At 37.2% G+C, this 27,827-nt stretch overlaps 2 protein-coding genes and 1 pseudogene across 2 annotated transcripts; 2 read left to right on the top strand and 1 right to left on the bottom strand.

Annotated features, from left to right (window-relative positions):
* Positions 1 to 242: 242 nt before the first annotated feature.
* LOC125205524 (Carbohydrate-binding-like fold) lies at positions 243 to 13,037 on the bottom strand. The gene is made up of 27 exons (XM_048104525.2): positions 12,828 to 13,037; positions 12,636 to 12,701; positions 12,449 to 12,535; positions 11,879 to 11,935; positions 11,722 to 11,786; positions 11,445 to 11,614; positions 10,888 to 10,949; positions 10,671 to 10,754; positions 10,211 to 10,370; positions 9,456 to 9,571; positions 7,984 to 8,112; positions 7,502 to 7,573; positions 7,308 to 7,403; positions 6,836 to 6,913; positions 6,528 to 6,656; positions 6,086 to 6,259; positions 5,426 to 5,629; positions 5,233 to 5,346; positions 4,820 to 5,052; positions 4,029 to 4,074; positions 3,690 to 3,938; positions 2,712 to 2,942; positions 2,253 to 2,344; positions 1,574 to 1,802; positions 883 to 1,233; positions 728 to 801; positions 243 to 642 (listed from the first exon to the last, which is right to left on the bottom strand). Exons 1-27 carry the CDS (start codon positions 12,927 to 12,929, stop codon positions 549 to 551), a joined length of 3,564 nt encoding a protein of 1,187 aa, XP_047960482.1. The 5' UTR covers positions 12,930 to 13,037; the 3' UTR covers positions 243 to 548.
* An 8,398-nt stretch (positions 13,038 to 21,435) lies between these two features.
* Positions 21,436 to 24,364, top strand: LOC125207531 (receptor-like protein kinase ANXUR1). Its single transcript, XM_048106914.2, has one exon. It carries the CDS (start codon positions 21,464 to 21,466, stop codon positions 24,140 to 24,142), a length of 2,679 nt encoding a protein of 892 aa, XP_047962871.2. The 5' UTR covers positions 21,436 to 21,463; the 3' UTR covers positions 24,143 to 24,364.
* A 650-nt stretch (positions 24,365 to 25,014) lies between these two features.
* LOC125206338 (protein ROOT PRIMORDIUM DEFECTIVE 1-like) lies at positions 25,015 to 27,787 on the top strand (annotated as a pseudogene).
* The last annotated feature ends 40 nt before the right edge of the window (positions 27,788 to 27,827 follow it).

The raw sequence follows: 27,827 nt of genomic DNA, 5'->3' as shown, positions 1-27,827 counted from the left end.
TTTACAGTCACAAAATGAAACTGAAGCCTAATTAATTGGGTTTTCAGTTGTCATTTATGTCAGTTGCACCTCAAACATTTTGTTATTTTGTAATCTCTTCATATCCAAATAAGTGTATCGCATACTCAAATAACGAGAAAAATAGGTTCAAGTGTCTACAATTATGAAATGGGCATGAAAAATCTTATAGAGACTGACTGAAAATGAAATTATAACAAATAAATGGCGGTGCAATAAGTATATAATAAGATAAAATGAAGTGAGGGATATATATAACTGAGCTTGTCAATCGACTTTCCAATGCTATCAAGATTTCACTAGGTTTATATTCTATGACTAAGCATCAAACCTCTCATGATGATCATTCTGTGTGTTTGAGCTTATCTATTTGATTTCTCACTTGGAAAGAATCTCTACAAAACTTGTGTCAAGAATTATAAGTCAAAAACTATTCCAACTATTTCAGACTATGAAGACTACATGGCATTGCAAGGCCAAATGGCCAAATAAACAAGAGTTTAGTGATTAATAAGTTATGCGCAATATCTTCAATAGGTCTTTTTTCTGAGAGGCTGCTTCTTCACATCTTTCTTTGCAGTCCCAGTGGACATCCCAGCCATGGCTTGATATAGATCTTTCCATCTACAAGCCAACAAAATTCATCATCAACATATTAGATGCTCAACAAGTAAAACTAGCCAGAAAGTGTCAGGTGTGTGTCAGCTACCTTGGCATGGTTATGAACAGAGCAACGGCAGAAACCCCGACAACCAGAGGATACAATGGTGCAGTAGTCAGTTCCTGAAGGGCAATAACATCAGCATTGCCATAATGGAGTTACAGTATAGTAGCATTACAACTGCAAAAACAAGGTGAAGTTACCTGCTTGTAGATGTCCTCTACAATCCTATAGCTTAGTGGACCAACATGGATCCGTGGTTGGCTCTCTAAGTCGACCTCAACAACCTCGGATTCAAATTTATATGTACTGGATGGCACGGTGGATCGAAGCTGGACGAGGTGCTTACCCTTGGGTAAGTCCTTCACCTGGAAATAGTTTGAAATTGGCAAGGGAAATACAGTCTCAACCTTCGATGGTAGTGATATAATTTCCACCCTGATATGAGAACGGAGTTCCTTGATATCCTTGCCTTCAACATGACCACTTAAAACAGTTATATCTGGCTGTTCAAAGACCACAAAATCTTGATCCTTGATGTCTTCATTGCCAACCTAGCACGACATATATCAGGAAAATATTCAGATTGGAGACAAGAAAGAATAAAAAGATAATAAACAGCAACACTGGTCATATTTTTAAGGAGGAATGTTGATATTATTATTACTATTATTATTATTATCATTGAGTCTCTTGTAACTCTATGGTTTATTCTGTTTGAGTCAGAATGCATATGCAAGAGAAAAATGTAGCGTCTTAGGACCAACAACAATGTTAAAAGCAGACATACAATCTTAAACCATGCTTGGGATACCATGAAGTATCCATCTGCAGGTAACATTTAATATGAAGAAATTATGCAATTTTGAAGTTTCCATCACAAGTGAAACTAACCTTAACAGTCAAGGACATGGGAGATGCACGCTCTATAAGAGCACCATCAAGCTCACTCTTCCTTGCTATTTTTATTACATACGTAGTGTCAGGCTGGAGTCCCCTCAGCCGGTAACTTCCTGATGAATCAGTTACTGTTTCTTCATAAAATCCTTTTGACTCAGCCCTTGCTTCAATGGAGACACCTTCCTTTGGTTGACCCGACAACAGAGTTACCTTGCCTAATGCACTGCAGAGAGAGTAATGAGTTCCATGGCCCTCTTAAAGCTAATAGGTGGTTTAGAAACCTCATAAACAGGGATACGTTGAAAGTCGGGTTTTAAAACAAATAAATAAATCAGAGAAATGCTGCGATTTTTACCCAGATATACCACTGAATTGCACATTTTTTTCTTAACATGACATGAAGTTTTCAGAGATTTTGTAGGTCACTTGTAAGTTGTATAAGAGTAACAAGGCGAATAAATGAGTTAGTGTCAGAATCCAATACAACAACAGAAAAATATTGGCATGCGTACCACATAGGAAAAGACTAAATATTCAACTAAAATATATTTAACCTTAGACGATACAGCTGAAAATCTTCAAAAGATATGAACAAAAGGCTATGGAGAATATAGCTGGAGAAATTGAAATGCAACTAGCAGAAACATATACGAAGATTTCTGGGAAATGGTACCTAAAAGCAACACGAGTAGCATGAAAGACAACTTCCTTAGATTCCCCAGATCCAAGGTCAATTGCCTGCGCAGCAGGGGAGAAAGCATACTCCTGGAAATACAAAAAAAGTATTAAGTCAGTATATCCAAGGAATGTGAAAGCTCCATAAATGGATATGATGGTAAAGTAGTCAGAAGTTCTAACATATGTTGATGCACAAATAACGAAGCGTGTTAATTAGGGCAAAAGAATGAGTTCAAGTAAGTCTTTAAGCAACAAGAAATAGAAATAGATTATCCCGATAATTTGAATATTTCAAAATATTTTTTCTTCTGATTGATGTGTAAAACTGGAATACAAAAAATAATTGGAACCGTAACTGACTTAGAATATAAAATCAGTAACAATGTGGACAACAAAAAATAAATTTTTAAGGAATCACTGATTTCACGTAACAAATAGCATCAAGGTCAGGTACCTTCAATAAAGGTCGGAGGTAGAAACTTCCAGGAAATAAGCTATCAAAAATGAAAGCTCCACCAACTCCAGAAACAGAATTATTCCTATACCCATCTTCACCACTTAATGACAAGAGAACGGATGGAAAAGGCTCATTGCTGTCTTCTCTAGAATATAAGCGTACAGAAATTTGACCCAGTTTCTGGCATGAAAAGGAATACTGTCCGACTCGTTTCACATGATAGCCGCGCTGCAAGGAAGAGAAAATCAGTGATCAAGAATGTTGGTTGCAAGAGAGAACCCTACACTGGAATCCTCTAAACATGCTTCCCCTACGCATTTGAAAAAATAATTTTCAAAATATTATTTTTGCACAAATCTAATTGGCTAAAACTAATAGAGAGATGGATTTCTTCTGTTTATATCTTTGATGAGCAAACATGATTACACAAAATGGAACCTAGAAGCAAACTTAGCAACTTTACATTCATTATTCAGCTGACTTTTAATCTAAAGATGATTATTGCTTCCATCTCTACACAGTTGAAAAACACATCTGTCGCATCCGTAAAGGAAAAATTGTAGGTAGGTCACTTATTAAATCTTATTCTCGGAATGCAGACATAAAGAGGAACTGATTATTTTGAGAATCTCCTCCAGGCAAAGGCAAATAAAAATGTAGGGATCTACCAAGAAGTCTCCTTTTCTTTCAAAAGAAAGTGAAGGTCAGGAAAAAATGCACGTTCTAGTATCCAAAATCCAACAAATGCTAACTTCAGTATGCCCAGAAGAAAACTCAAGAAACATAGACTATCTAACAAATGCTAACTTTTATACGCTCCACATGCTAATTTTTTCTAGATTAAGTCAAAAAACTGATCACACTTGAACATTCAAGATCAATATTATTCAACAAACAGACTGCATATTTTATCGAAGGAAGGTGCTGAATATGAGCAGTAGAAATTCCTGAACTAAATCTACAAAAAGTTCAAACCTTTGATGCATCCACACTGTAACTTATATCATCATAGAGAGGTCCTGCGACAAATAAACCATCGGTTCCTGTGGTGGTTTTAAGTGCTACGGCCCCTCGCTTGAGATGAGAAACATGGCTGTCATCCTCAGCAACAACTCGTATGTTAACATCTGAAAGAGGGGGCGAAACTGATCCTTCAATATATAGTCCCAAGCGACCAGAAAACGGAGCAATTGGAGCTTGGCAGCCATCTTGTTTTACTGAGACCTAAACAAATATAATGGAAGCCTTAAACATACTGATATTTTAAATTTTTGCTGACAAGATCTTAGTTGGAAGAACTGCTTAAGCTCTTACATGCTGTTTTCTTGGGTAAAATAATAACTTCTTTTGGATACCAGTCCTGCAGCAGAGCAGACATGACAAAAACTGAGCGCACAAAATCCATAACAGCAATTGAATAAAACCTCACAATATAGGCTTATATCTATACTTCTGAAAGAGATGTAACATAAAAATTTAGCATCCTAAAGATAGTCTGCTTAATATCTAAATAAGTAAACATCAATATTGCATTTTCCGCATCACTGCAAGAATGATGACACGTTAAAAAATAAAGCAAGTTGTTTTCTTAATGTGTAGAAAAATTGAACTATATCCCGATTAACCTTCATTTCAGCAGCAGTGATGACATGTCTTAAGACTCTTAACTGAATAAGTTATAAGGAACTGAATCAATTTGTTACAAGTTCATGTAAATATCAATTGCAGAAACATCACCAGTCTAAAAACTCTCAAGTGTAGAAAACATCTTTCTATATGTTGTAATGATTGTGGTAAAATAGCTTCTTATTCATGCAAAAAACTAGGAAAGAGAAAATAGTATACCTTTTCAATGCAATCGACACAGAAAATGAAAAATAAAATTAATCCTACCCTTCCAGATAAGCAATTCGAAAAAATATCTATAGAACAAGATAATACATAGACCTAATTAAAAGATAAGATGTCAAATTGATCAAATCTCATAAAAAAATGTGCTACAATAAAAAGGCAAGACATACTCTTCCACATAGGAGAACTTTCAACATAACAAAAGCAGGCCGAAACAAGATGAGCTATAAGCACTAAAATCAAAACAAACCTACCGTGAATCCCGAGGAACAAAAATGAGTTTTTCTCCAAACTTAGACCAAACAGAAAACTCATAGACGGCAGCTCTTGATGGATCAACTTCAGAGGAGACAAGTCTGGCAGGAGTACTACCGACCGATGTTTCTTGATTGTCAAATATATCAACAAGTATGTCATCAGGCAAGTTCTTATCCAAAACATGAACATGTCCTTTAAGCAGGTATTTTTCACCCTTTAGATTAATAGGCTGCACAAACAAGAAAATAATATTAATCCTAAGGAAAGAAAAACAGAGAATCAAGTAGCCCTCCCAGCATCTCTTCCCACTCACTCTAACCACCAACGGCATAAAGAAAAGAAAGAAAATGAAGATGAAATCAGATAAGGAAATACAAAGGGAGGCGGGTAGCCTTGTTAAGTATCATACTGATAGGTTTGACGTATCAACTCCTACACTGGAGCTCCCAAAAGAGATACATGAGTCGACAAAATGGAGTTCATGGACACCAGGAGATGTTACACAAATCTTTTGGGAACCTCTCTGCAAGTTGAAAGCAATTATAACGATGGTTTCACGAAAAATGATATGTGAAATTTCAACAATCAGATGATGATATGACCTTAATTTTCAAGTTCACCCGAGAACTGTCAACTTGTACCAAGTAAGCATCCGCATCATGGGTGGAGATTATCCTGACCCAATAACCTTTTTGAATGAAAGTAATCCCTTCAACGTCCTCCACACCAACATTTACATTTATAAAGTTCTGTTCCCAGCACCATATATCTTCTCCCGCTGTGGTTCCAGGGGAATAGTTATTGACCTGGTATGGAACAAAATAATTATCACAAACATGACTTCCAAAGAAGAAAAGGACCCCCTATATTCTGCAGAAACATCAAGAATGAATAATGGCCCATAGGATATATTCAGTCTCTAATCTCTATTGCTGTTAGTAATGACTGCTTTAGATGGTATATCGCTAGTTTTCCAGGTAACCACAGGTAAAACCGTAAAAGGCTCACACATCTAAGTAGTGGTTACAAGATTAACAATTAGTAAAAGACACGACAAGATATGGCAAGGACAAAAAAACCCAGCATACCAAACTTCCACATCCATGATCAGATCAACCAATACCAGCAGTTGAAAATCATGAGAAATCCACAGAATTAAGCAACATAATGATGGAAGAAACAAGATAGGGCAACAGAAACAGAGAACCAAGAGCATGCTTCTAATATAAAAGGGAAAATGAATATAAGCCTCAATGCATTACCTCAACTCTATATTTACCAGGGAGTACACTGGAAAATGAAAAATCACTACTCTGATCAGTTAGATTAACTGTCCTCTCTTCTTTGCTTTTACCATCCAGTCTCACGAGCTTAACAGAAACAGAAGGCCCACATATATCCTTGCATACCACAGATCCACGGATATTGACTTGTGCCTGAGTTTTTAAAAAGGGCATAATTACAAAGATGATTTCAGAAAATCTTACATACTGCAGCTAGCATCCAAGGTGAAATTGAACAACTACTTGGTAGGCAGTCCTCGGAATCAAATAAAATTAAAACACCCCCCAGATGAATGGACAGGCCAATGGGGCAATTGTCAACCGCCAGAAATCAAATACGATTACTTATTTACAAAGTTTTAATATACAGAAGAGAAAAATGAACAGTCTTCCCAATCATCTTATTCAAGTGATCTCATACCTGATAAAACTTAACATCTAGCAATGGTTTGTCAATAACGACATCAATATGATGAGGAGAAAACTGCAGTTCTGGGGCACTCTCAGGTGCTGCTGCAATAGCAGATAAGCGGTAACCACCAGGTGGAACCTGAAGAACATTTAAGAACCAAATTATAATTCATACATGAAATCTGCACTTTGTACCACGCCATGGCTTTATTTATACATTGGCTCTATATCATATTTGAAATAAAACAGCCGAATAGAGGACAGTTAACTTAAAATAAATCTCATCAACAGGGAAAAACCCATCATTTGAGATCTTACCTGAAAGCAAAACCTGCCACCTTCATCAGTTAGTTTCAGTTGGGGTTTGACATTCTCTGGCCCATGGGTCAAAGCAACCTGGAAGACACAAAAGAACAATTATAACGGGCATTAACATCTTAAAAACCACTTAAAGGTACTCATGAAGCAGTTCAAATAAGATTTGGATTATATATGTCTAGAATCTACCACCAAACATTAATTATTTGAGGCTAATACCCTCAGCATTACTACCGATCCAAGGCAATTGAATTTGTAAGGTCTTCATTAAAAGATTCTCCTCCACATTATTATTATTGTTATTATTAAAAGACACATAAACCATCAAAAATCCATTTATATTCAGAAAGATAATATATTTATTGGGCCACGATCACAACTCTCAGATACAGCCAGATTGCTACATAGCAAGTTTTTTCTTCCTAGGCTTCCCAGGGCTGCTGAGAAATTAAATGAGGTGACAGACAATTACCTTAGCTTTGTAAGCAGAATCAACTGTCAGAGCCATGCCACATATATCGTATGCAACTGCTTTGATATCAGCAATTGAAGCCATGTTTGGTAAGACCTACAAGGAAAAGGATCAGCACAAGAAAGATATAGGTGGATGTTTTTTTTAATTTACAAGGATCTTAAAAGCAAAAAAGCACTTAAAGTTTGACTCACCAAAAAATTACTCAGCTTTTCAAACTTGTAGTGTTCCTTCTTAGCTTCAATGCTGTATCTTTTTGATGTTACCTAAGAAGATCGAGCATTCATAAATCAGAACTCACAATAAGGCAATGGACGAACCAACTTCCTCTTCTAAGTTTCAAGAGAAGGTTGATGCAAAACTTCAGAATGTGATGACACAGTAGAAACAGTGAAATTGTATGAGATATTGAGATTAATTTAATATATTAATCATAGAGAATAATATCTTCAAGTAACAGAGTTCATTCTTCCATCCACTGATCCACATGAATATTGTCTCAAGTCATGATGCCAATTACCACAAGTCCTATGCAAGGATTGTGGCACCTTTGAATTGAATGCTCATAATTGACATCTTTATCAATGATTAGCTCATAATACATAAAGTATAATATGCTATGATAGGAACTTAACATGAAAATTGCTACTACTATAAAGAATAACATCATTTTTACCTGATCAAGCTTGTAATGGCCCTCTCTATCAGTTTTTGATCTTTCATGGCCATCAACTATAATTTTTGCATGATCCACTCCAACACCATTACCATCGACAACACGACCCCCAACAGAAAAACCAGTAACCTAAGTCACATGAAGATGACAAATTGTGGTTCCATTTTAAATCTTAGTTACCAAAAAATAAAGATACAATTCAAAGTACTCTTACAAGAAAAACAAATTATTTGACTCAAGAAAATACTTTAAAGTACTCTAGTCATCCTCAGCAATACAATTGCATTAGCATATGGTACAGAGTGCTCATGACAAGCAGATGGAAACTTAACCAGATATATGATATTCCCAGTGACTATATTAAGCAGCAGATATGTTCAGCAAAGACCAGGGTTACGGACAAGAAAGATATAAATGCCCCTTAGGCCGATTTATTGGTAAAGTGCATATTCTTGAGGCCAAAGGTTCGGATCCTACTAATGCCTCTAAAGGTCTGGGCCTGTCACACAGGGTGCTTTACCAGTCCTGTGTGGTTGGTACACTAGTACACAGGAACATGGGTTTACCCAGTTCGCACCGAAGCTAGTGGTTGCGGTTCCCATGAACCAAAGAAAAAGAGGAGGAAAACTAACAGCACCAAATGACAACAATCTGTCAGTTGATATAGTAATATCATATATAAAGAATCCCTTTCAAGACAAAAACAACTTTCTATAACACAACTTTTTATTCAAGCAGCAAATAGAAGAATTATAATCAAATAATAGAATGGGTTAATTATAATTTATGACATGGCCTTTGGTTTGAGTTGCAAAATTGGTCCGACTTTTGAAATATTGCAAAAATAGTCTGAGCTTTGGGTGGAAGTTCCGAATATGGCCCAGGTCTATGTTTTCAAAACATAGATTCTGACATGGAAAGCTTAATTCCAATATGGATATTCTAATTTATTTTATACTACTAATTTACATGAAAATATATTTTCAACTTGATGCCTGAAAATACGCCATTTTGATGCTCAAGCGGACAATCCGGGCATCAAAACAACATTATTTTGATGCTCAAGTGAAAAGATATTTTCCATGAAATATAATAAAATAAATTAGAATATCCTCATTGATTTCAAGCCTTTCACATCCGACTTTCATCCAAAAAAGTTCATGCTATTTTTGCAATCATTCAAAAGTGGCCATTTCTACAATTCGGCCCAAAGGTCAAGCCATAAACTATAACCAACCCTAATAGAAGTTAGCTAGACACTGCTTCCAGTTAAATATCTTGTTCAAAAATGAGATACCACAAAAGGCTTTAGCCTTTAGGCTTTAGGTGTGATACCTAGAAGATATATCAAAAACATAAAATCACATACACTGATGAAAAAAATTTGAAGAATCCACAAATAGAAGCATGCCTTAATCAGCATTCTTAGCTGGAACCAAACATGCCAAGTAACAAAGCACCAAATATCCTACCTGAAACCTTTGAGGAACTATCGCATGATCATGCTGGACAGACACCACCAGTGAAGGAGGTGATACATCAAATACAGTATTCTCACCCTTGTAAAAAGGTATGAGCTTGTAGGTTCCTGAAACATTTCACCACAAAATTGGCCAAGTACCATGAAAATTCTTCTTCAAGCAATAACTGTGCATAGTTAAGAGAATGTGAGAGGACTTAAACCACACATAGGTACAAGCAAACAAGTCTCCAATTGTTACATGTAGAAACAAATGTATTAGGAATTATAAGAAAGGTGTGCTAATTTCTTGTAGTATTCATTTGATACTAAGTAGAAGGTCTGAACAACAGACAAAGACTGAGGATTTAAATAGATCATCTTTAGTTTACTCCCCTGATACGAAGATATTGATTTTGATTTAAAAATATGAGACCCATCTTAGCAATTCCAGTGTATGAGGCCTAGAGGATTCCTGACCAGTACCAAAACTGAACGTCCAGAACTCTTATAGAATAAGGAATGCTGCTGAGAAATGAAAAATAAAACCTCTTCGTAACATCAGCAATTACGTAGAATAGGTGGAAGGAGACCCAAAAAGACAGTTTGCCCATAGTATACACAATTATAAACAAACAAAGGTATGGTTTTATGGAAAAACTCATGGTAAAATTTTACAGTGGCCTTTCTCACGGAGAATACAGGGGTTTAATATCAAACTTCAAATAATCAAAAGGGGGCGTACAAAGCAAGCAATAGATAATGTACCACATGGAATTGATGTGAATCTGAACATCCCGTCAGCATCAGATACAGCATGACACAGAGCTTTACCCAGCCCAGGAGCGTTGCCAGAGTCAACTGGGCAATTCACCTCCAATACATCATCCGAATACAGATAAAAGTGAACTCCCAATATGGGATTTCCCTGTTGCATCAGAGAGCATTAAAATTGTCATAATATTGGTTTTTATTGCATAGTGTCAAAAACAATTTATTCTAGAATCTCAGACCTTGTAACTGGATAAAGCAAGCAGAAATTCAAAAGAATATAGTCCAAGTTAGATAAGCAAAAAAATTTGCCTCAAGAGGCAATTAACCTAATGGAATCATGAAAAAGATTGTAGTACAAACTCTTTGCAGTAACTGGGGGTTTAAACTCTTAAGAAGCAAAATTGATGTTTGTTTAAGAATTGAATCGGGAATTTGAGATGTTGCCAAATATTACCTGTGCAACTACATATCCACGAATATCATAGCCAGATGCATAGAAAATATCATCGAGCACACCATTATGAAACCCTAATTCAACCTGCATAATCAATAATCATATGTAAACTCGAATCAATTCATCGTAAGTGAATCAGAAGCACTACGAAAAAGAAACAATTGACCGACCATATAAATTGAAAAGGGGGGAACATATAAAGATATTAATCAACAACCTCTTGAGAACCCTTGATCTCAATACTTAAATCATGGCGTGAAGCAACAATTTTATACTTTCCTGCATTCAAGTACAGACACTGTTAGTAAATCAGCAAAGGTGACATTACTGGTGAAGAATCATGCTGAATGAAACATAAAAATGATTCAACTGACATAATTGAAACCAAGGTCATTTTCCCCCATCACAGAGCCAAAACGTAATCATCTGTTACCACATTCACATCACAAAAATGAAAATTTTTACACCATAGATTCTGCACGCATATATAATAAGCATATTTTTCTTAAAGTAGATTAGACTAGTAGATTTGGCATCATTTCTACTTCTATCCTTATTTGTATAGCATTTAAAAATTCAAATGTTAATAGAAAATAAAAAGGAAAACTCCATTGCGTAGTAAACAATAATGAATGTTACGAAAAGCGAGCCAGAAAGGGGAAGCGTTAAATATATTGCAACTTCTGGAAGGGATTCAGCTGACCAGAGAAGTATGCAGGGCATTTGGGAGGAAATGCTAAGTGCACTGTAAAACAATACAAATAGTGATTAGACCTGGAATAATATTATTGAATGAGTAGCTTCCGGTTGACGTTGTTGTAACTGAAGAGACAACATCTCCACTTTGAGATATGAGCTCAACTTTCACATTTGATGGACCACCGTCTTTATCTGAACAACTATCGCCTGAAACTGCTCCCGCAATTCTTCCAGATAAGGTGAAGCTGCAGTAGCAGTAGATAGTAAAACAGAGGTTGAGGTGTTGAGCAAAGGATATGGTTCACAGAAAAGTTTTGTGTTGTCCAAATAATATTCTAATCAGATTACATACCCGGTAAATCGAAAATTAATATCTTCATTGGCATTACAACCAGTGTGATCAACAACGACAGGAACCTATAAAAGCAAGTTGCAGTTAGCATGTGAAAACAAATGTCTGATATCTTAACTTAGAAGTTGACATTATTAGAGTAACCAAGAAACTCAACTTGTTCCGGGGCATACGTCCATCCCTCAGGGCCCTTGATTTTGATCACATAAGAGCCCTAAAACCAGATAATACCAAGTTACAAAATGTTATGACATAACAATTAGGAGAGATAACACAAGATGACAAGAATATGTACAATCACAACAAAATCAGCCGTTGAAAATGAACAGAAAGGACCCGAGTGCATCTCAATATATAAAAAACAACTGCTTAAAATAGAAACCTTTCTTATACTTTGATATGATATGGCTTGCAAATCTCTAAGCCAATATCATGGACAAATTTCTTCTATTTTGTAGGTTTTGAGATTGCAAGTGAAGGAGTTGAACTATAAATATAGAAAAATGAAATAAATAAAAAAAGACACTCTTATCTATAAGTTTATTGATAGAACAAAAACAACGAGGTATTCATCCTCCGAATAAGCATTTAAACTATCATGAAGTACCGTCTGTAACCAGTGATTGTGCGGACAGTATAATTGAGAAATCCAAAGCAACGACACCAGTTCGCATTATACCAAGGAATCAATGAGGTGAAAGGAGAAGAGAGCAATCTATTATGCAACCTTATCATAAACAGGAATAAAGTAGTAGCCGTTGGGAGCACACTGTGTCCGGTCCTTAACTAAGCCATCCATTGTCCGTAGCTCAACCTGCATTTTAACCAAGATCCTATGTCAAATTGTGTAGCTATATTTAGAAAAGCTGCAGGTGCAAATCCGGAATGCATCATAACCAACAATGCTCTCCTACCGTAACATGAGAATAATCCAATTTGCCATCAGTAGGCTTCCTCGACTTTATCAACTCCGAACTTGCCTGCAGGTGAAAATTCCACTTCCAAATTACTATCTTTCACTAGTTAAACTAGAAACAGCCACACTCTCAATGAATAAAGACGAAAGTCAGCAGGAAAAAAAAGGCAAAAGATCCTCGATCAAAAACCTCAACGAATCCGCCACATCCTTGGATAGAATCAGCTACGCTGAATCTATAGCAGTGAAGGATTGCAGTTGCGAAGAGCAGAAAGTAAATGGCGGAAGGCATCTCGAAATTTTGATCGGAGAGATCTAGAATCAGAGACTCTCAGATCTCAATGGCGCATGATTTTGGATTTTGGTAAAATATCGACTGGTTCTCGGCTCTACTATATATGTTGAGGGTTTATGGTTTTTCTAATATTATGGTTTTAATAAATTAGGTCGCACTAAAGAAAATATAGCTGTATTTTGCAAGATTAGCCAACGTCAAAATTTAGCATCCACTCTAATCTGATGCTTCATTTCTAAGTAGGGAGTGTATTTTTATCTATGATATGTGTGATGCTAGTATATGATACGATACGATGCCTCATTATTAATTCATTGATAAAGATGATTATCAATTTATTGATGCACTTTTTATTAGCACTAAATAAACTTGCAAGTATGCAGAGTATATATAGTATAGCTAAAGGTTAGTTTCGGATATTGAATACGGGGAAGACGAACACAAAGTGTATATCCTCTACTAAGACTCAAATACTATCTGGAAAAACAAGTGGATTTTGAAAACCTTTTGGAAAACTAAAAACAATAGAAAGCATAGACCAACTAAAAGCGAATAAAACATGAAGAAAGACGATAGAGATAAGGGAATCTCATGGATGTGTGTTCACAGTTATGGTTATACACAATTTCAACTACAATACCCTAGCACAGTTATTACTTTTATAGAACGAGTCATCTAGCTTATGCTCATGCGATACAAACGTTGATTACAAGATTAGGGTGGTCAATCCTAACACGTAACTCCAAAAAGCTCCTAAGACCCTTGAAAAGTCATCACTCTCAATTAACAGTGCCGTTTTAAGGGAAGCTAACTGTAGCGTCTACTAAGTGGATCTAACTCGCTAGAACTCTGTCACAGTTATGAAGCAAGTTATATTAAATCATACACAATTGTGTCACTCAATCATGCAGCATCAAAATTACTTAGGGAAGAAACAAAGTAAAAACAAAACGGATACTAAATAGAAAAAGGAATTTGTATAACCAAAGTCGTTACTAACACATCCCTGGAATCCTATGAGTTTAGTTACACATAAATGAATAAGCTAAAAACATAGATTGAAGGGAAGACAATTTGAACATAAAACTAAAGCAAATAAAACCCGTATGTTGAATCCTTGTCGTTCTTGATGTTCTTGAAATCCTTCTCCAACTCCTTGCACCAATGAAGTACTCTAGGCCTTGATCTCTATGAAGTATTTTGCAAGTAGAAGTTATCTCTTTTTGATGAAGCTTGAGGTCTTATTTATAGGGGAAAGTCATTCCTTGTTGTAGAAGGAAAAGATCTCCAAAATATGGTAAATCTGGGCGCAAATCTAGGGCTTCTCGAATTCGCCGCCTTTCTCCGGCGGACCGCCGCACCTTGGCCGGCGGTCGCCGCGTTGGAGTCCAGAGAGTCTGTTCCCTCGACGGCGGACCGCCGCACGTCTTCCGGCGGTCGCCGGAAGAGAATTCTCTTCCAAGCACATTTTTCCGAGGCGGACCGCTGCATTGATCTGCCCGCCGGGCGCCGGCGGTCGCCGCACGCATCCGCGGCGGTCGGCGGTCGCCGTCTGACTCCAGATTTCCAAACTTGGCGTTTTGGCTCCCTTTTTCGGCTCAATTATGCACATTTCTCACAAAACACATCAAAATACCAAAATAGACAAAATATGCAAATAATGGACGTGTAGAGTGACTTTGACATTAAAAACAGACCAACTAATGGCCTTAAAACAGTGCAAAATTCAAGCGTATCAAGTATCAAAATGATTATTAGTATAATCCTCGTTTGATAGTTGATTAGATTAACTATGTTAGTTTGTAGCTTGTTTAGTTTGTACAGTAATTTACAAAAATATCTCCCGTAAATTTCAACGAAACTAGGATAAGTGAAAACTGAAAAGTTTGAGATCTATCAGGTAATTTGAGTTAGACCATCTCCAATGGTACTTTAAAACCTAAAATAGGATAGGTATTTAGTTCCAATAGTACTCAAAAACCAATCTCATTTTTGGTTTTTGAGAAAAAAATATCTATCTTTAGGTTTACACTAAACCAAAACCTAAAAATTTTTCAAATTTTGTGAGTAAAAAAAGCATAATTTAGAGAATATTTTTTTAAGTTTGAATTTAGTATAAATGGTTAGAGTAAAATCAATATTTAGTGTGACGTTTACATTAAAATGAATTTGAGTTTAATGAAATGGTTAGAGATGCTCTGCCATCATGATTGGATTATAAATGTAGATTAATTAATTTATTCAGTTGGTGGGTTCATTTAAAATATCAAAACACAAAAAGTAAGGCGGACCTTAAAAATGTCACGGACCAAAACTATCTGTATCTATCTAGGGTCATATTCTAATGCTTATAGCACCCTAATCTAAAATCAAGACCAAATCTCCATTTTTAAATTTTAAAATGAGTGAATGAGATTAAATCTTACGAATCTCAATAAATAGTAGACAAAATATAACAAAATGGTAATATCGTCATTATGTAATCATATGATATTTTTCGTGAATGTTTTTCTATATCAACATAGTGTATTACAAATATCAACAATATGACATAAGAACATCAACACTAGTACAATAAAATATCAACACATATTTATTGAGATTTTTACATGGTTTTATTGAGATTTTTTGAAGTATTTGTTGATAAAAATCTGGTTATCAACATTTACGAAAACTAAAATAAAAAATCTCAAATTTCATCATCCGAACGTCGTCGGAATATATGCAATTGAGATCTCATTGGAATCCTTATAAAGTTATCTTTAATTTGATATATTTTTTGCGAAAAAATAATTTAAATCGAGAGAGTTACGTAAATTTAAAGTTTTAAGATGATTTTAATGAGAGAGAATCGACATTAATACCCTCTAATTTTATTTATTAATTTTCTTAATTAAAAATATAATTCACGTGGCATTATTTCAACTACTAAATCTTCTAATCTAATGGCTAAAATTTAGTCTTAATTTGGAATGGCTAATTAATTAGCAATTGATCACCCCCTATCTATCTATATGGTTATCTATATCGATATATATGGGCTTAAAAAGAATTATTATAATCAAAAACAAATTTATACTACAACCTATGAAAGGGTTGACCTTAGAACTATTTTAACTTTTGAACTCTCATATAGTGCCACATAAGATTTCACGTTATATTCACGCAAAGTGAAGATTCGGTTTTCTCTACAACAAACATTAATATATTATTATAATTAAGGTAAATAGTCATTTAAATTACTAAATTTGGTCAAAATTTGCTCTTTCCTACGAAGTTTGAAATACGTTAACTAAATTACGATGTTTCAATTTTTCTAGTTTATCCAGTTAGTTGAATTTTAGGCGGAATCTTTGTTGACGTGGATTAAGATCTCAAGATGGATTGAGATTTAAATCATGAAAAAGATGCGCGTATAATCCAAAGTGCAATCACAATGAGCTTAATCTTATAGTTGGATTGAGATTTCAAGATTGATTTCAATGTAGAGATGCAAAGATTTCACCTAAAATTCGACCTATGTGATAAACTAGAAAAAATGAAACCTCGTGATTTAATTAACAGATTTTAATCTTCGTAGGATGGACAGATTTTGACCAAACTTGATGATTTAAATGACTATTTACCCTTATAATTAAGACCGAACTAGAAATTAAATCTCAGTCATCCATGTTTCTAATCTAGTGGATACTTCATTTTTAGATCATTGTACTTCATTTTTAGATCATTGTACTTCATTTTATACGAATTTTATTATTTGATTATTTTATTTCATTGTAGAAAGATTGAACTAAAATAATCTTAAAATAAACTTTATGTTATTTAAGAATTAGTTTTGCTTAGAGCACTCCCAATGGAGGTGGCGAATTCTCGGCGATAAATCGCCGATTATCGCCGAATTATCGCCGGCCATTGTGGCGAAGTCGGCGATAATTCGGCGATAATGTTACCGTTGCTTCGCCGAGTGGCGATTTATCGCCGGATTATCGCCGAGCGATCGCCGGCCACTGTGGGCGACGCTCGGCGATAATCGGCGATTTTTAAAATTTTTTTTTTTTTTTTTGGCCGAACGGCTATTTTATCCCACCCCTATAAATATTTCATCCTCTTCCTCCATTCATCACCCACAAACTTCATTCACACAAATTTTCAATCTTTTTTCTCTCCATCTTTATTAAATGAGTTCTGATTCATCGTCTCGTGCTCAGTCCGACGAGGAAATATCACATTCTTCTTCCGAAGAAGAGGTACCTCCCGCTCCCACCGGATGGGATGTAGCGGGTTTCGCCAACAACCCAATCAACAACTATATCTCCCGCTGCATACAAAGCGAGATCGCTCGAATGCAGCAGCCACCCCCCCAACGGCCAATCCGCCGGCGGCGCCGATACATCCCTCGCAACCACACTGGTGCGCACGATCGGCTGTTCGCCGATTATTTCGCGGAGGAACCACGTTATCCGGCAGATGTATTTCGTCGCCGGTTCAGAATGCGCCGCTCCCTCTTCCTGCGCATTGTTAATGCGTTGTCCGCGCGTTACCCCGAGTTCCGGCTCCAGCGAGACGCAGCAGGGAAGCCCGGACTATCGCCCCTACAGAAATGCACTGTTGCCATCCGGCAGTTGGCATATGGAGGGTCCGCCGACATGTTCGATGAGTATCTGCAATGCGGCGAGACGACTGGCAACGAGTGCCTGAAGAATTTCTGTCAGGGCGTGCGAGAGATATTTGGGGAGCACTACCTTCGCTCGCCGGACGCAGCTGACTGCCAGTTCCTACTGGATTGGCACTGGAGGACCCACGGCTTTCCGGGGATGCTCGGCAGCATCGACTGTATGCACTGGCAGTGGAAGAACTGCCCAACCGCGTGGCGAGGCCAGTTTACTACCGGCTACAAAGGTACGCATCCCACCATCATTCTTGAAGCCGTTGCCGACCAACGGCTTTGGATTTGGCATGCTTATTTTGGTATAGCCGGGTCGAACAACGACCTAAATGTTCTCAATTCCTCGCCCCTTTTCAACGAGCGGATCAACGGATTAGGCCCCTCCATCGAATTCACGGCCAATGGCAATGTGCATAACATGGGGTACTACCTGGCTGACGGCATCTATCCGCAATGGCCCGTGTTTCTGAAGACGATCAGATGCCCACTCGGAGATAGAAGAAGGTATTTTGCCCGAGCGCAAGAGTCTGCGCGCAAGGATGTGGAGAGGGCATTTGGGGTGCTCCAATCGCGATTTGCACTGGTAAAGGGTCCGACGCGCTTTTTCTACCAGGGGGATATTGCCGATATCATGTATGCGTGCATCATCATGCATAACATGATCATCGAAGATGAACACGAAGGCGTCCTCGACGTCACCAACGACCCAAGTGTTGCATCATCGAGTCACGGTGTCTCAACCGAGTCCGCCCGCCAGGGTGTACCGCACAACGAACATGAACGGTTCCAGGCGTTCATGGACATACACCAGAAGGAGGCCCATCAAGCACTACAACACGATATCATCGAAGAATTGTGGGCAAATAGAAACCGCGCCCACCGCCCTTGAATTTTTTTTTCTTTGAATTTTTTTTTTGATTTTTTATTTCCATTCGTGTACTTTTTTTTTTTTTAATTTTCTTCGTTGTAATGTGTACCCGTGTTTAATACAACGAACTTTATTACTATTTATTTGATTTATCTTTATAAATTAAATAAGCTAGCTTTATTATATATAAAAATAAAACAATTAAATTAGTGATGATGTAAAAATGAAATGTTGAGTTAGGGAGAAATAAGGGAGAAATAAGGGAGAAACCATTGTAGGGGTTGGCTAAAAACTGGGGATAAAATGTGATGCTGATGTGGCGCTGATGTGGCAGGAGTTAGGGAGAAATAAGGGAGAAATAAGGGAACTCCATTGGGAGTGCTCTTATATCATTCATATTCTCTCTTTTATGTATATAAAGGTGAGGTTAGTTGTAGGAATAGCATGTTGTTTCCAAAGTTCTGCTGTACTATGACTTGGTACTTCATGAGGTGCATAATTTGAACAATAAGTAACTATATTTGTATTTTGCATAATTTAAATATTGATACATGACATGCTTAGATTTTTTTTCATATTTTTCATTAAATATTTTCAATTGATTTTTATGTTGTTTGGGAGTTCCGGAGTTACAAGAGATAAAAACTTGCCGAGCGTAATACAACTCAAAAGAAGGAATACAGGATGTAGAAAACTGAAACTAAATTAAAATGTAGGAATTCGAAACTATAGACCGTGAAAGTGAGGAAATAGCCGAGTCGAGGACGAGGAGGCGACGCGGCACGGCGGGTGGGCGGCGGCAACGCGCGCGTGTGGCTCTTCGACCCAACTTGATCCACTAGAATTTATTAAGTGTAGTAAAACACTTAATTTATACACCTCAAACAGAGACTCTCACTTCCAATGTGGGACAACTAACACTGGTTGATTGCTCCCTACATTCAAGACTTCAAGCTTACATAAAGCTCAATCGTGCCCAACTTTAATCCACTATTTCTCATTCACCGGGAATCGGATTTGAGAAAGTGAATAACTACGATCATCTACGTGGAACATATACCGATGCTGTAGCATTTAATTTTGAAAAATTAAATGTCTCATCGCATTTATTATTCGGTCAAAGTCCATTGACCGGGCACATTTAATCCATGATTCCAATATATGCTTGATTGTTCTATATACAAAGTTGGAAGCATCATCAAGAGGTTCATAATAAATTTGACGATATGAATATCACTATGTTGGAGGATACATTTTGCCTAAAGATTTTATTATAGTATTAAAAATATAATATATATTTACTGCATCATTATAAGTAAAATAATATAAAAATATATGTGGGCAATGAATAAAAATTGAAACAAAGTTTGTTGGTGCTTGTATTCAACAGCACAGACAATAATGGCTATGTGCAAAAATACATTTAATTCACCCTCATTTTGGTGAATGGTTTTATTATTCTTGAGAAAGTTGAGAAAGGCAGATGTAAATATGAATGCAGCAGATGCGAAAAGAAACATGGCATTGCTATTAAATGGTATAAAAAATTACTACTCCGTACAATTTTATTATTAGATTTTTTAGGTACTATTATTCTACAAGTTGTGGATCATAGACAACGCATCATTATTGGTCTGAAACAGAGTCAGTTGCCAAATCTCGAGAAAGAAGGTTGATCATATTGTTCTAGCTGAGAAGGCTATATATGTTAAAATAATTTATTTGCTTAATATGTTATTTGTATATAGTTTTAGATGAATTTAACTGTTGTTTATATGTTTGAAAGGAAAATATCATTCCCAAAGAGATTGAGGATAAAATTGTTGGAACAACTTATCTACTCAAAATTGCTGCTATTTGGAATGATTTGGAATACAACACCCTTTCAATGTGCAGTAAAATATGCACAATTCCACGCATTATAGAAAAATATTAGTTGAGAAAATTGGCAAGTAATAAAAGGAGAAGAAAACCTACAAATAAAGTGCAATGAAAAAATTGAGACAAAAGATAGTAAGATTAGTTATTTATATAACTTGCAAGTAATTATTTGGAAAAAAAACACACAAATAAATAAGATTAACAAATTCATAATGAGACCAGACTTATTACAAAAACAACAGTAGTTTGGTTTGGAAGATCAATTTATTAAAGTTACTTCCAATTAAGCAACTCCATATGGATATTTTGCAATAACATGTGCAGTCACATATTTTGAACACAAAGATATACTTCTTTTGTCCCTTAAAAATAGACCACATTTATAATTTTAGGATGTCCCTTAAAACTAGACCAGTTTTATTTAATAAAACCTTTTTTATTTATAATGAGGTAGTCTCGTTCTCCACTAATGATACTACAATCACTTTTTCTTTCTATCTCTAATTTACTTTACCAATTGTGCATTATACATATATTATCTATTTTTTAGGGACGAATGGAGTACTACTATGTAGCAGTTTCAAAAATAAAAAGAACTTAACCCTAAATAATATTTGAATTAAAAGTAAATAGGTAAGTAGATGATTAATTGAAAATTTGCAACTACAGTTTGAGATCCTTTGTACTATCTCCGAATTTTCACTATCATGCCACTTTATATCTGTCTCTATTAGATATAGAAATAATGGAGAAAAGTTATTTTGAGCAACTATATTTCTTACCAAATACTTACCTAGAGTTTCACTCATTATTAATAAACAAATAAATTTTAAATTTTTTATTTGTGTAAATAGTCCACATTGAGACATTCACTCAACTCCACCCATCTACAATTTTCCTAAGAAAAAGCAAACCATCAAAAATGAAAAATTGAAAATGAAGTTAATAAACAAAACCCAAAATCATATGAATCTACGTCGACCTCAAATTCATAACAGCAAATTTTAAAAAATAATGTGAAATCTCAACAAGAAAAAGAATTCAGAAAAAGCAAAACAGGGAATAGAAAAAGTAGGCATACAGGAAAATCAGAAATTCAAACCCTTTGTCTCCTGTATGCCAAAAGTTTTTCGCTCATGTATTGACGCAGCCATGGTTAAACATTACAACCACACCATTATAAAGAAGGCTGTTCTCTCTCTAGCAATCATTTCCCTTCTCTCTATCACAACCCATGCACAAGCCAAACCTCTTATTCTCAATTGTGGCTCCACAAACCCTGCCAAAGATGCCGACGGCCGCTCCTGGGATCCCGATGACAAATTCCTCGCTGCCGGTACCAAATTCGTTGTCGCTAAAGCCGACGTTCAGGATCCTTCGTTGCCATCGGAGGTTCCTTACATGACAGCCCGGATCTTCCAATCCGAAGCCAAGTACCAATTCCCTCTCAAAGATTCAACATCTCGGACTATGCTCCGCCTCCATTTCTACCCCTCCTCGTACCCTAATTTCGACATCTCCAAATCCTACTTTGCTGTCGTTGCCGGCGGCGTCACGTTGCTGAGCAATTTCAGCGCCTCCATATCAGCGGAGGCGCTCTCTCAAGCTTACTTCATCAAAGAATTTTTCCTCGCGCCGTCGGATTCCCCGACGCTCGATGTCACATTCAAGCCGTCGGCCGATAAGCCGCAAGCTTTCGCATTTGTGAACGGGATTGAGGTTTTGCCGATTCCTGCAATCTTCGATTCAGATCCTGCATTGGCCGGCACCGTGGGGGCGGGTGTGGACGCGACGGGGGCGACGACGGTGCCGATCAGCGATAGCAGCATGGAGACGATGTTTAGATTGAATGTAGGCGGGCAGTATGTTTCGCCTGTGAATGATTCTAACGGACTAATGCGGAGTTGGTATGATGATAGTGTTTACTTGTATGGAGCGGGCATAGGAGTTGCGGTGGCGGCAAATACAAGCATCGCTTATAAAAGCATGCCTTCTTACATGGCCCCACTCGATATCTACTCCACTTATAGATCAATGGGCGCATACAAGGATGTGAACAAGAATTCAAATCTTACATGGATCTTCCAAGTTGATCCCAATTTCATGTACATGTTGAGGTTCCATTGGTGCGATTCCGAGATGACCAAGCCTAATCAAAGAGTCTTCGACGTATTCATCAATAATAAAAGTGCCGAATACGACGTCGATGTATTTGCTATGACCATGGCAACATCCACCCCGATCAAGAAGGACTACGTAGCTCGAGTCGCTGAATCGACCTCGGAGCTCTGGGTGTCATTGCGCCCTACAGACGCCACGAAATCACAGTTTGTGGACGTTTTGCTAAACGGGCTAGAAATTTTCAAGTTGAGCGACGTCGCGAAGAAAAACTTGGCAGGCCCCAATCCTTCCATCTCTGACTTGATGAGGAAGTATCAGGATGGTCCTGCCTCGTTCGCCTCTGAGAAATCCGCAGTCTCAACAGTGATCATCACCGGGGCAGGTGGGGCATGCGCAGTGGGACTCGCATTTGTCGCGTGTCTCTTCGTATACCAGAGGAAACAAAGAGACCCTAAGGGAGATGGCTCCACCACGTGGCTGCCTATTTCTTGGAACTCGAGCTCCACCACAATGAAATCGTCCGTGTCTGGCAGGAGCCAGGGCGGGGGCGCGGGCATCTCATCCGACGCCGCGTGCAACTGCCGCTACTTTAGCCTATCGGAGATCATGAGTGCCACCAAGAACTTCGACGAGTCCAACGTGATAGGCGTGGGAGGCTTCGGAAAAGTGTACAAGGGTGTGGTCGACGGCTCCACAATGGTGGCTGTCAAGCGATCCAACCCCTCATCTGACCAGGGCATAAACGAGTTTCAAACAGAAATCGAGATGTTGTCGAGGCTGAGGCACCGACATCTAGTCTCCTTGATCGGATTCTGTGAGGACAACGGAGAGATGATTCTTGTGTATGACTACATGGGGCAAGGAACACTAAGGGAGCATCTCTACAAGGGAAATAAAATAGTTTTATCATGGAAACAACGACTAGAGATATGCATCGGAGCAGCAAGAGGCCTACATTACCTCCACACTGGAGCTAGATACACCATCATCCACCGTGACGTCAAGACCACTAACATTCTCCTCGACGACAAGTGGGTGGCCAAGATGTCCGATTTTGGGCTCTCCAAGACTGGCCCGGACATGAACAAAGGCCATGTTAGCACAGTGGTGAAAGGCAGCTTCGGATATTTAGACCCAGAGTATTTCCGAAGGCAGCAACTAACGGAAAAATCTGATGTATACTCATTCGGAGTGGTTTTATTTGAGGTTTTATGTGCTCGGCCAGTGTTGAACCCTAGCTTGCCAAAGGAGCAAGTGAGCCTGGCTGATTGGGCACTGCGGTGTGCGAGGAACGGCACGCTCGAGGACATCATCGACCCACAACTACAGGGGAAAGTGGGCCAAGAGAGTTTGAAAAAATTCATGGAAACCGCAGAGAAATGCTTGGCCGATCACGGCACGGAACGCCCCTCCATGGGCGATGTGTTGTGGAACTTGGAGTTCGCTCTACAGGTACATGAAAATCCCGATCACAGTAGGGGCGGTTCCACTACGACAGGGAGCGTCGACTTCGAAGGACAGATCGATCAGAATAGCATCATGGCTATGCACAGAAGCATTTTGAATATTGAGGACGATGATGATGATGATGAAGAAGCAGCAAGGAAACCACAAAACGGAAGTGATAATCCCGATGAGATGTTCTCGCAAATTGTCAACCCTACTGGTCGTTAATATTCTTTGTTTCACATTCATCCCATCTTTCACTATATACAACACCGTATGCTATCGGTGAATTTGTAATTATATGTTTAATTAGCAGTAAGCTTCTGATCGACCTAACTTTGGGACTATTTATATGTTGATATTTGTATGGAGTGGATTGTTGTTGCAATTTTTTATTGAGTTCAGATGGTCATCCTCTTTAAAGCATTTAATAAGTTCTTATTACTCCTATTTTTTTTATGTTATGGTATAATTAATTAACACAACAATATTCATGAGTAATTTATTTCCACATTAGTCATCGGGATCTCCATCGTATGAAAAAAAAGTATACCACTCTCCAAGTATATTTGGATCTTATATCAGGATTTAGGTACCATATATAGTCTAAACAACCGCAACAAATAAAATTATTCATATTGTTTTGAGTAATAAAGTATCATTGAAATTGTTAACAAACTGTAACTAAAGTTGTTTTACTTAAATGTAAGAGTGTCCATAATAGGACCGCCGCCGCAGTCGCCGTGTTGCGCAGCGGCAGTCTGTTGCAAGCCGCAACGGCGCCGCGACGGTTGTTTAACAGCCTAGGGCACGGCTTTGCTGGGTAGGAGGACGGCGGTCGCGTGGCGGTCAAAATTATTTTTTTTTAATTCTTTAATTTTCATCTATAAAATACCCATTTTCAATTCATTTTTTTCATTTCATTCCAATCTCAAATTTCAAAAAAATTCTCAAATCCACTCTCCGAGGCTGTGGCTGACTGATATGTGGCATTCAACTATTATGGACACTCTAATAGTCTAATACTTAGGGGTGGGAATACAGGTATCCGTGGATACCCGACCCGAAAAAACCGGTATCCAAACCCGATAATCATCTAAATGTCTATCCCAAACCCGACCCGATATATTTTCGGGTACTCCAATACCCGCCCCGGGTATCCATACACGACGTATCGGGTACCCAAATATCCGACTCTTTACATATGTTAATAACTAATAAAAAAAAATAATTTCATATACTGATATAAAGGGTCCTATTCTAATGTTTATAGCACCCTAATCCAAAATTAAGACTAAATCTCCACCCTTAGATTTTAAAATGAGTGGATGAGATTAAAGCTCACAAATCTCAATAAATAGTAGACAAAATATCAACAAAAGAGTAATATCGTCATTATGTTATCATATGATAATTTTCGTGAGTGTTTTTTTATATCAACATTGTGTATTACAAATATCAACAATATGACATTAGAATATCAACACAAGGACAAAAAAATATCAACACATTTTTATTGAGATTGGACGTGCATAATATTGAGATTTTGCCTACAATATATTGAGATTTTTTGTTGCATTTGTTGATAAAAGCTGTTTATCAACATGTACGAAAATTGAAATATAATTTATTAAATTTCATCACCTGAACATCGTCGGAACATATGCAATTGAGATCTCGTTGGAATCCTTATTAAATTATCTTTAATTTGATATATTTTTTGCGAAAAATTAATTTAAATTGAGAGAGTTACATAAATTTAAAGATTTGAGATGATTTTAAGGAGAGAGAAAGTAGTTAGTTATAATTACTACATATAGATTTGACATTAATACCCTTTTAATTTAATTAATAATTATTTAAATTTAAAATATATTACACTTGGCATTATATCAACCACAAGATCTTCTAATTTAATAGTTAAAAATTGGTCTCAATTTTGGATTAATAATTAGTTAGCAATTGATCACATCCTCTGATATAAATATAGAAATATTTAAATTGATTAATATCTTTAATGTTGCATTTATTTTGTAGTATAAAACTATAAAAAAAATGGGTCAATTTTATTTTAAAGTATGTGATTATATTTATTAGGATTGGTTATTCAATATGTAAGTAAAATAATAAAAGTTACGCATTTAATTAAATAGTAGAAGCAACCAAAATATAATTTAAAAGCCAAAATAATTAACTAAAATATAAAAACCATATGAGTTGGTTATGCAATACGTAAAACTTAGGAGTTTGGAGATGTTGTGACCTAGAGAGTAAGAGAGATTGACTTATTTATATAAGTTTAGAGAAAGTTAACCTAGTAAGTTGAAATTAGTAAATAAATTAGCCTAACTCTTGAAGTCCAAAATGGCTAAACTTAATTCAAAAATTGCTTTAAATAATAAATTGGATATTCGGATAATATCCGATACCCATTTAGGTTACCCAATACCCGATTTATCTTAAATTTCAATACTTAATCCCATACCCAATCCCATAAAATTGGATATTGGGTATCCAATTCCCGGCGTATATCGGGTCGGGTACAGATAAACCCAATACCCGATATCCGTATTCTCACCCATACTAATACTACTACTCCCTATATTATAATAGTAGTAATAGTAAGTAGTAGGAGTAATTTTTTTGTTTCATCTACTCATTTAAAAAAATATATTTACTTCAATCCTTTTTAAACACAATTTTCGGAATAGCTAATATGTGTACTACATAAAATATAGAATTATCACATACTGTATTAGCTACTCAGAAAAGAGAAAATTCGGAAAAAAAGATTAATTTCGCTGACCTTTCGAAATGAGGGATTAATTTCGCTGACCTTTCAAAATATAGGTCTGAGGCATGCGAATTTTTCGGAATAAGGGATTTTAGATATTTTATGCATTTTCTCTTCTTTTTAATGATTATTTGGTTCCTAACCTTTATTAATTAACCAAATTACCCTCCATAAATTTTAACCCAATTTATAAAAAATCATCAGACCCCGACAAGCTCCAGCCCTCGACTTCATCAGCCACCTATCCCAGCGCATCCACCTCAACCGCGGCGCCGCGGACTTCCTCCACAGATACCCCCACATCTTCCACATTTTCAACATCCCCGACAAGCTCCAACCCTTCTGCTCCCTCACTCCCGCCGCCCTCCAAATCGTCCGCCAAGAATCGGAGGCCATCGAAAAATTCCTGCCGCTCGCCATTACCCGATTAGTCAAAATTTTGTCCATGTCCCTCACAAAAAAACTACCTCTTCGGGCGATCTTCAAGGTCCGGAAGGAACTGGGGCTGCCCGATGACTTCGAGGACTCCATAATTTCAAGAAATCCCGAGGTTTTCACATTAGAAGACGACAATGAGATCAATACCCATTATTTGGTTTTGAAAGACAGCGGTGAATTTTGGGATTGTTTAGTTCCTGCGGTGGAGAATTGGAGAATGACGGAGTGTTGTAGAGAGGAATGCAACGTGGATAGGACTGAGCTACAGTATAGTTTCAAGCAAGGGTTTCTGTCGGGAATGCGGCTAGGGAAGAATTTTAAGGCCAAAGTTAAGGAATGGCAGAGGTTTCCCTACATTGGTCCGTATGAGGAGATGACTGCCAAGGAGAATAGGAGTAAGAATGGCGCGATGAAGATGGAATAGCGGGCAGTTGGGGTGGTGCACGAGTTCTTGAGCTTGACTGTGGAGAAGATGGCGGAGGTGGAGAAGCTAAGCCACTTTAGCCAGTGGTTTGGGATTGAATTCAATGTGAGGGATTTGTTCCTTGATCATCCCGGGATGTTCTATTTGTCGACCAAAGGGGGGAAGGTGCACTCTGTTTTTGAGAGAGGCTTATACGAGGGGGTGCGAATTTTTATAAATTGTGTTAAAATTTATGGAGGGTAATTTGGTTAATTAAT

The sequence above is a fragment of the Salvia hispanica genome, chromosome 6 (genome assembly GCF_029641045.1).
Source record: "Salvia hispanica isolate PSC_SH4W2 chromosome 6, Shi_PSC_v1, whole genome shotgun sequence".
Lineage (NCBI taxonomy): Eukaryota > Viridiplantae > Streptophyta > Magnoliopsida > Lamiales > Lamiaceae > Salvia > Salvia hispanica.
The sequence above is the reverse complement of the archived record's forward strand: the minus strand, read 5'-3'. Positions and strand labels throughout refer to the sequence as shown.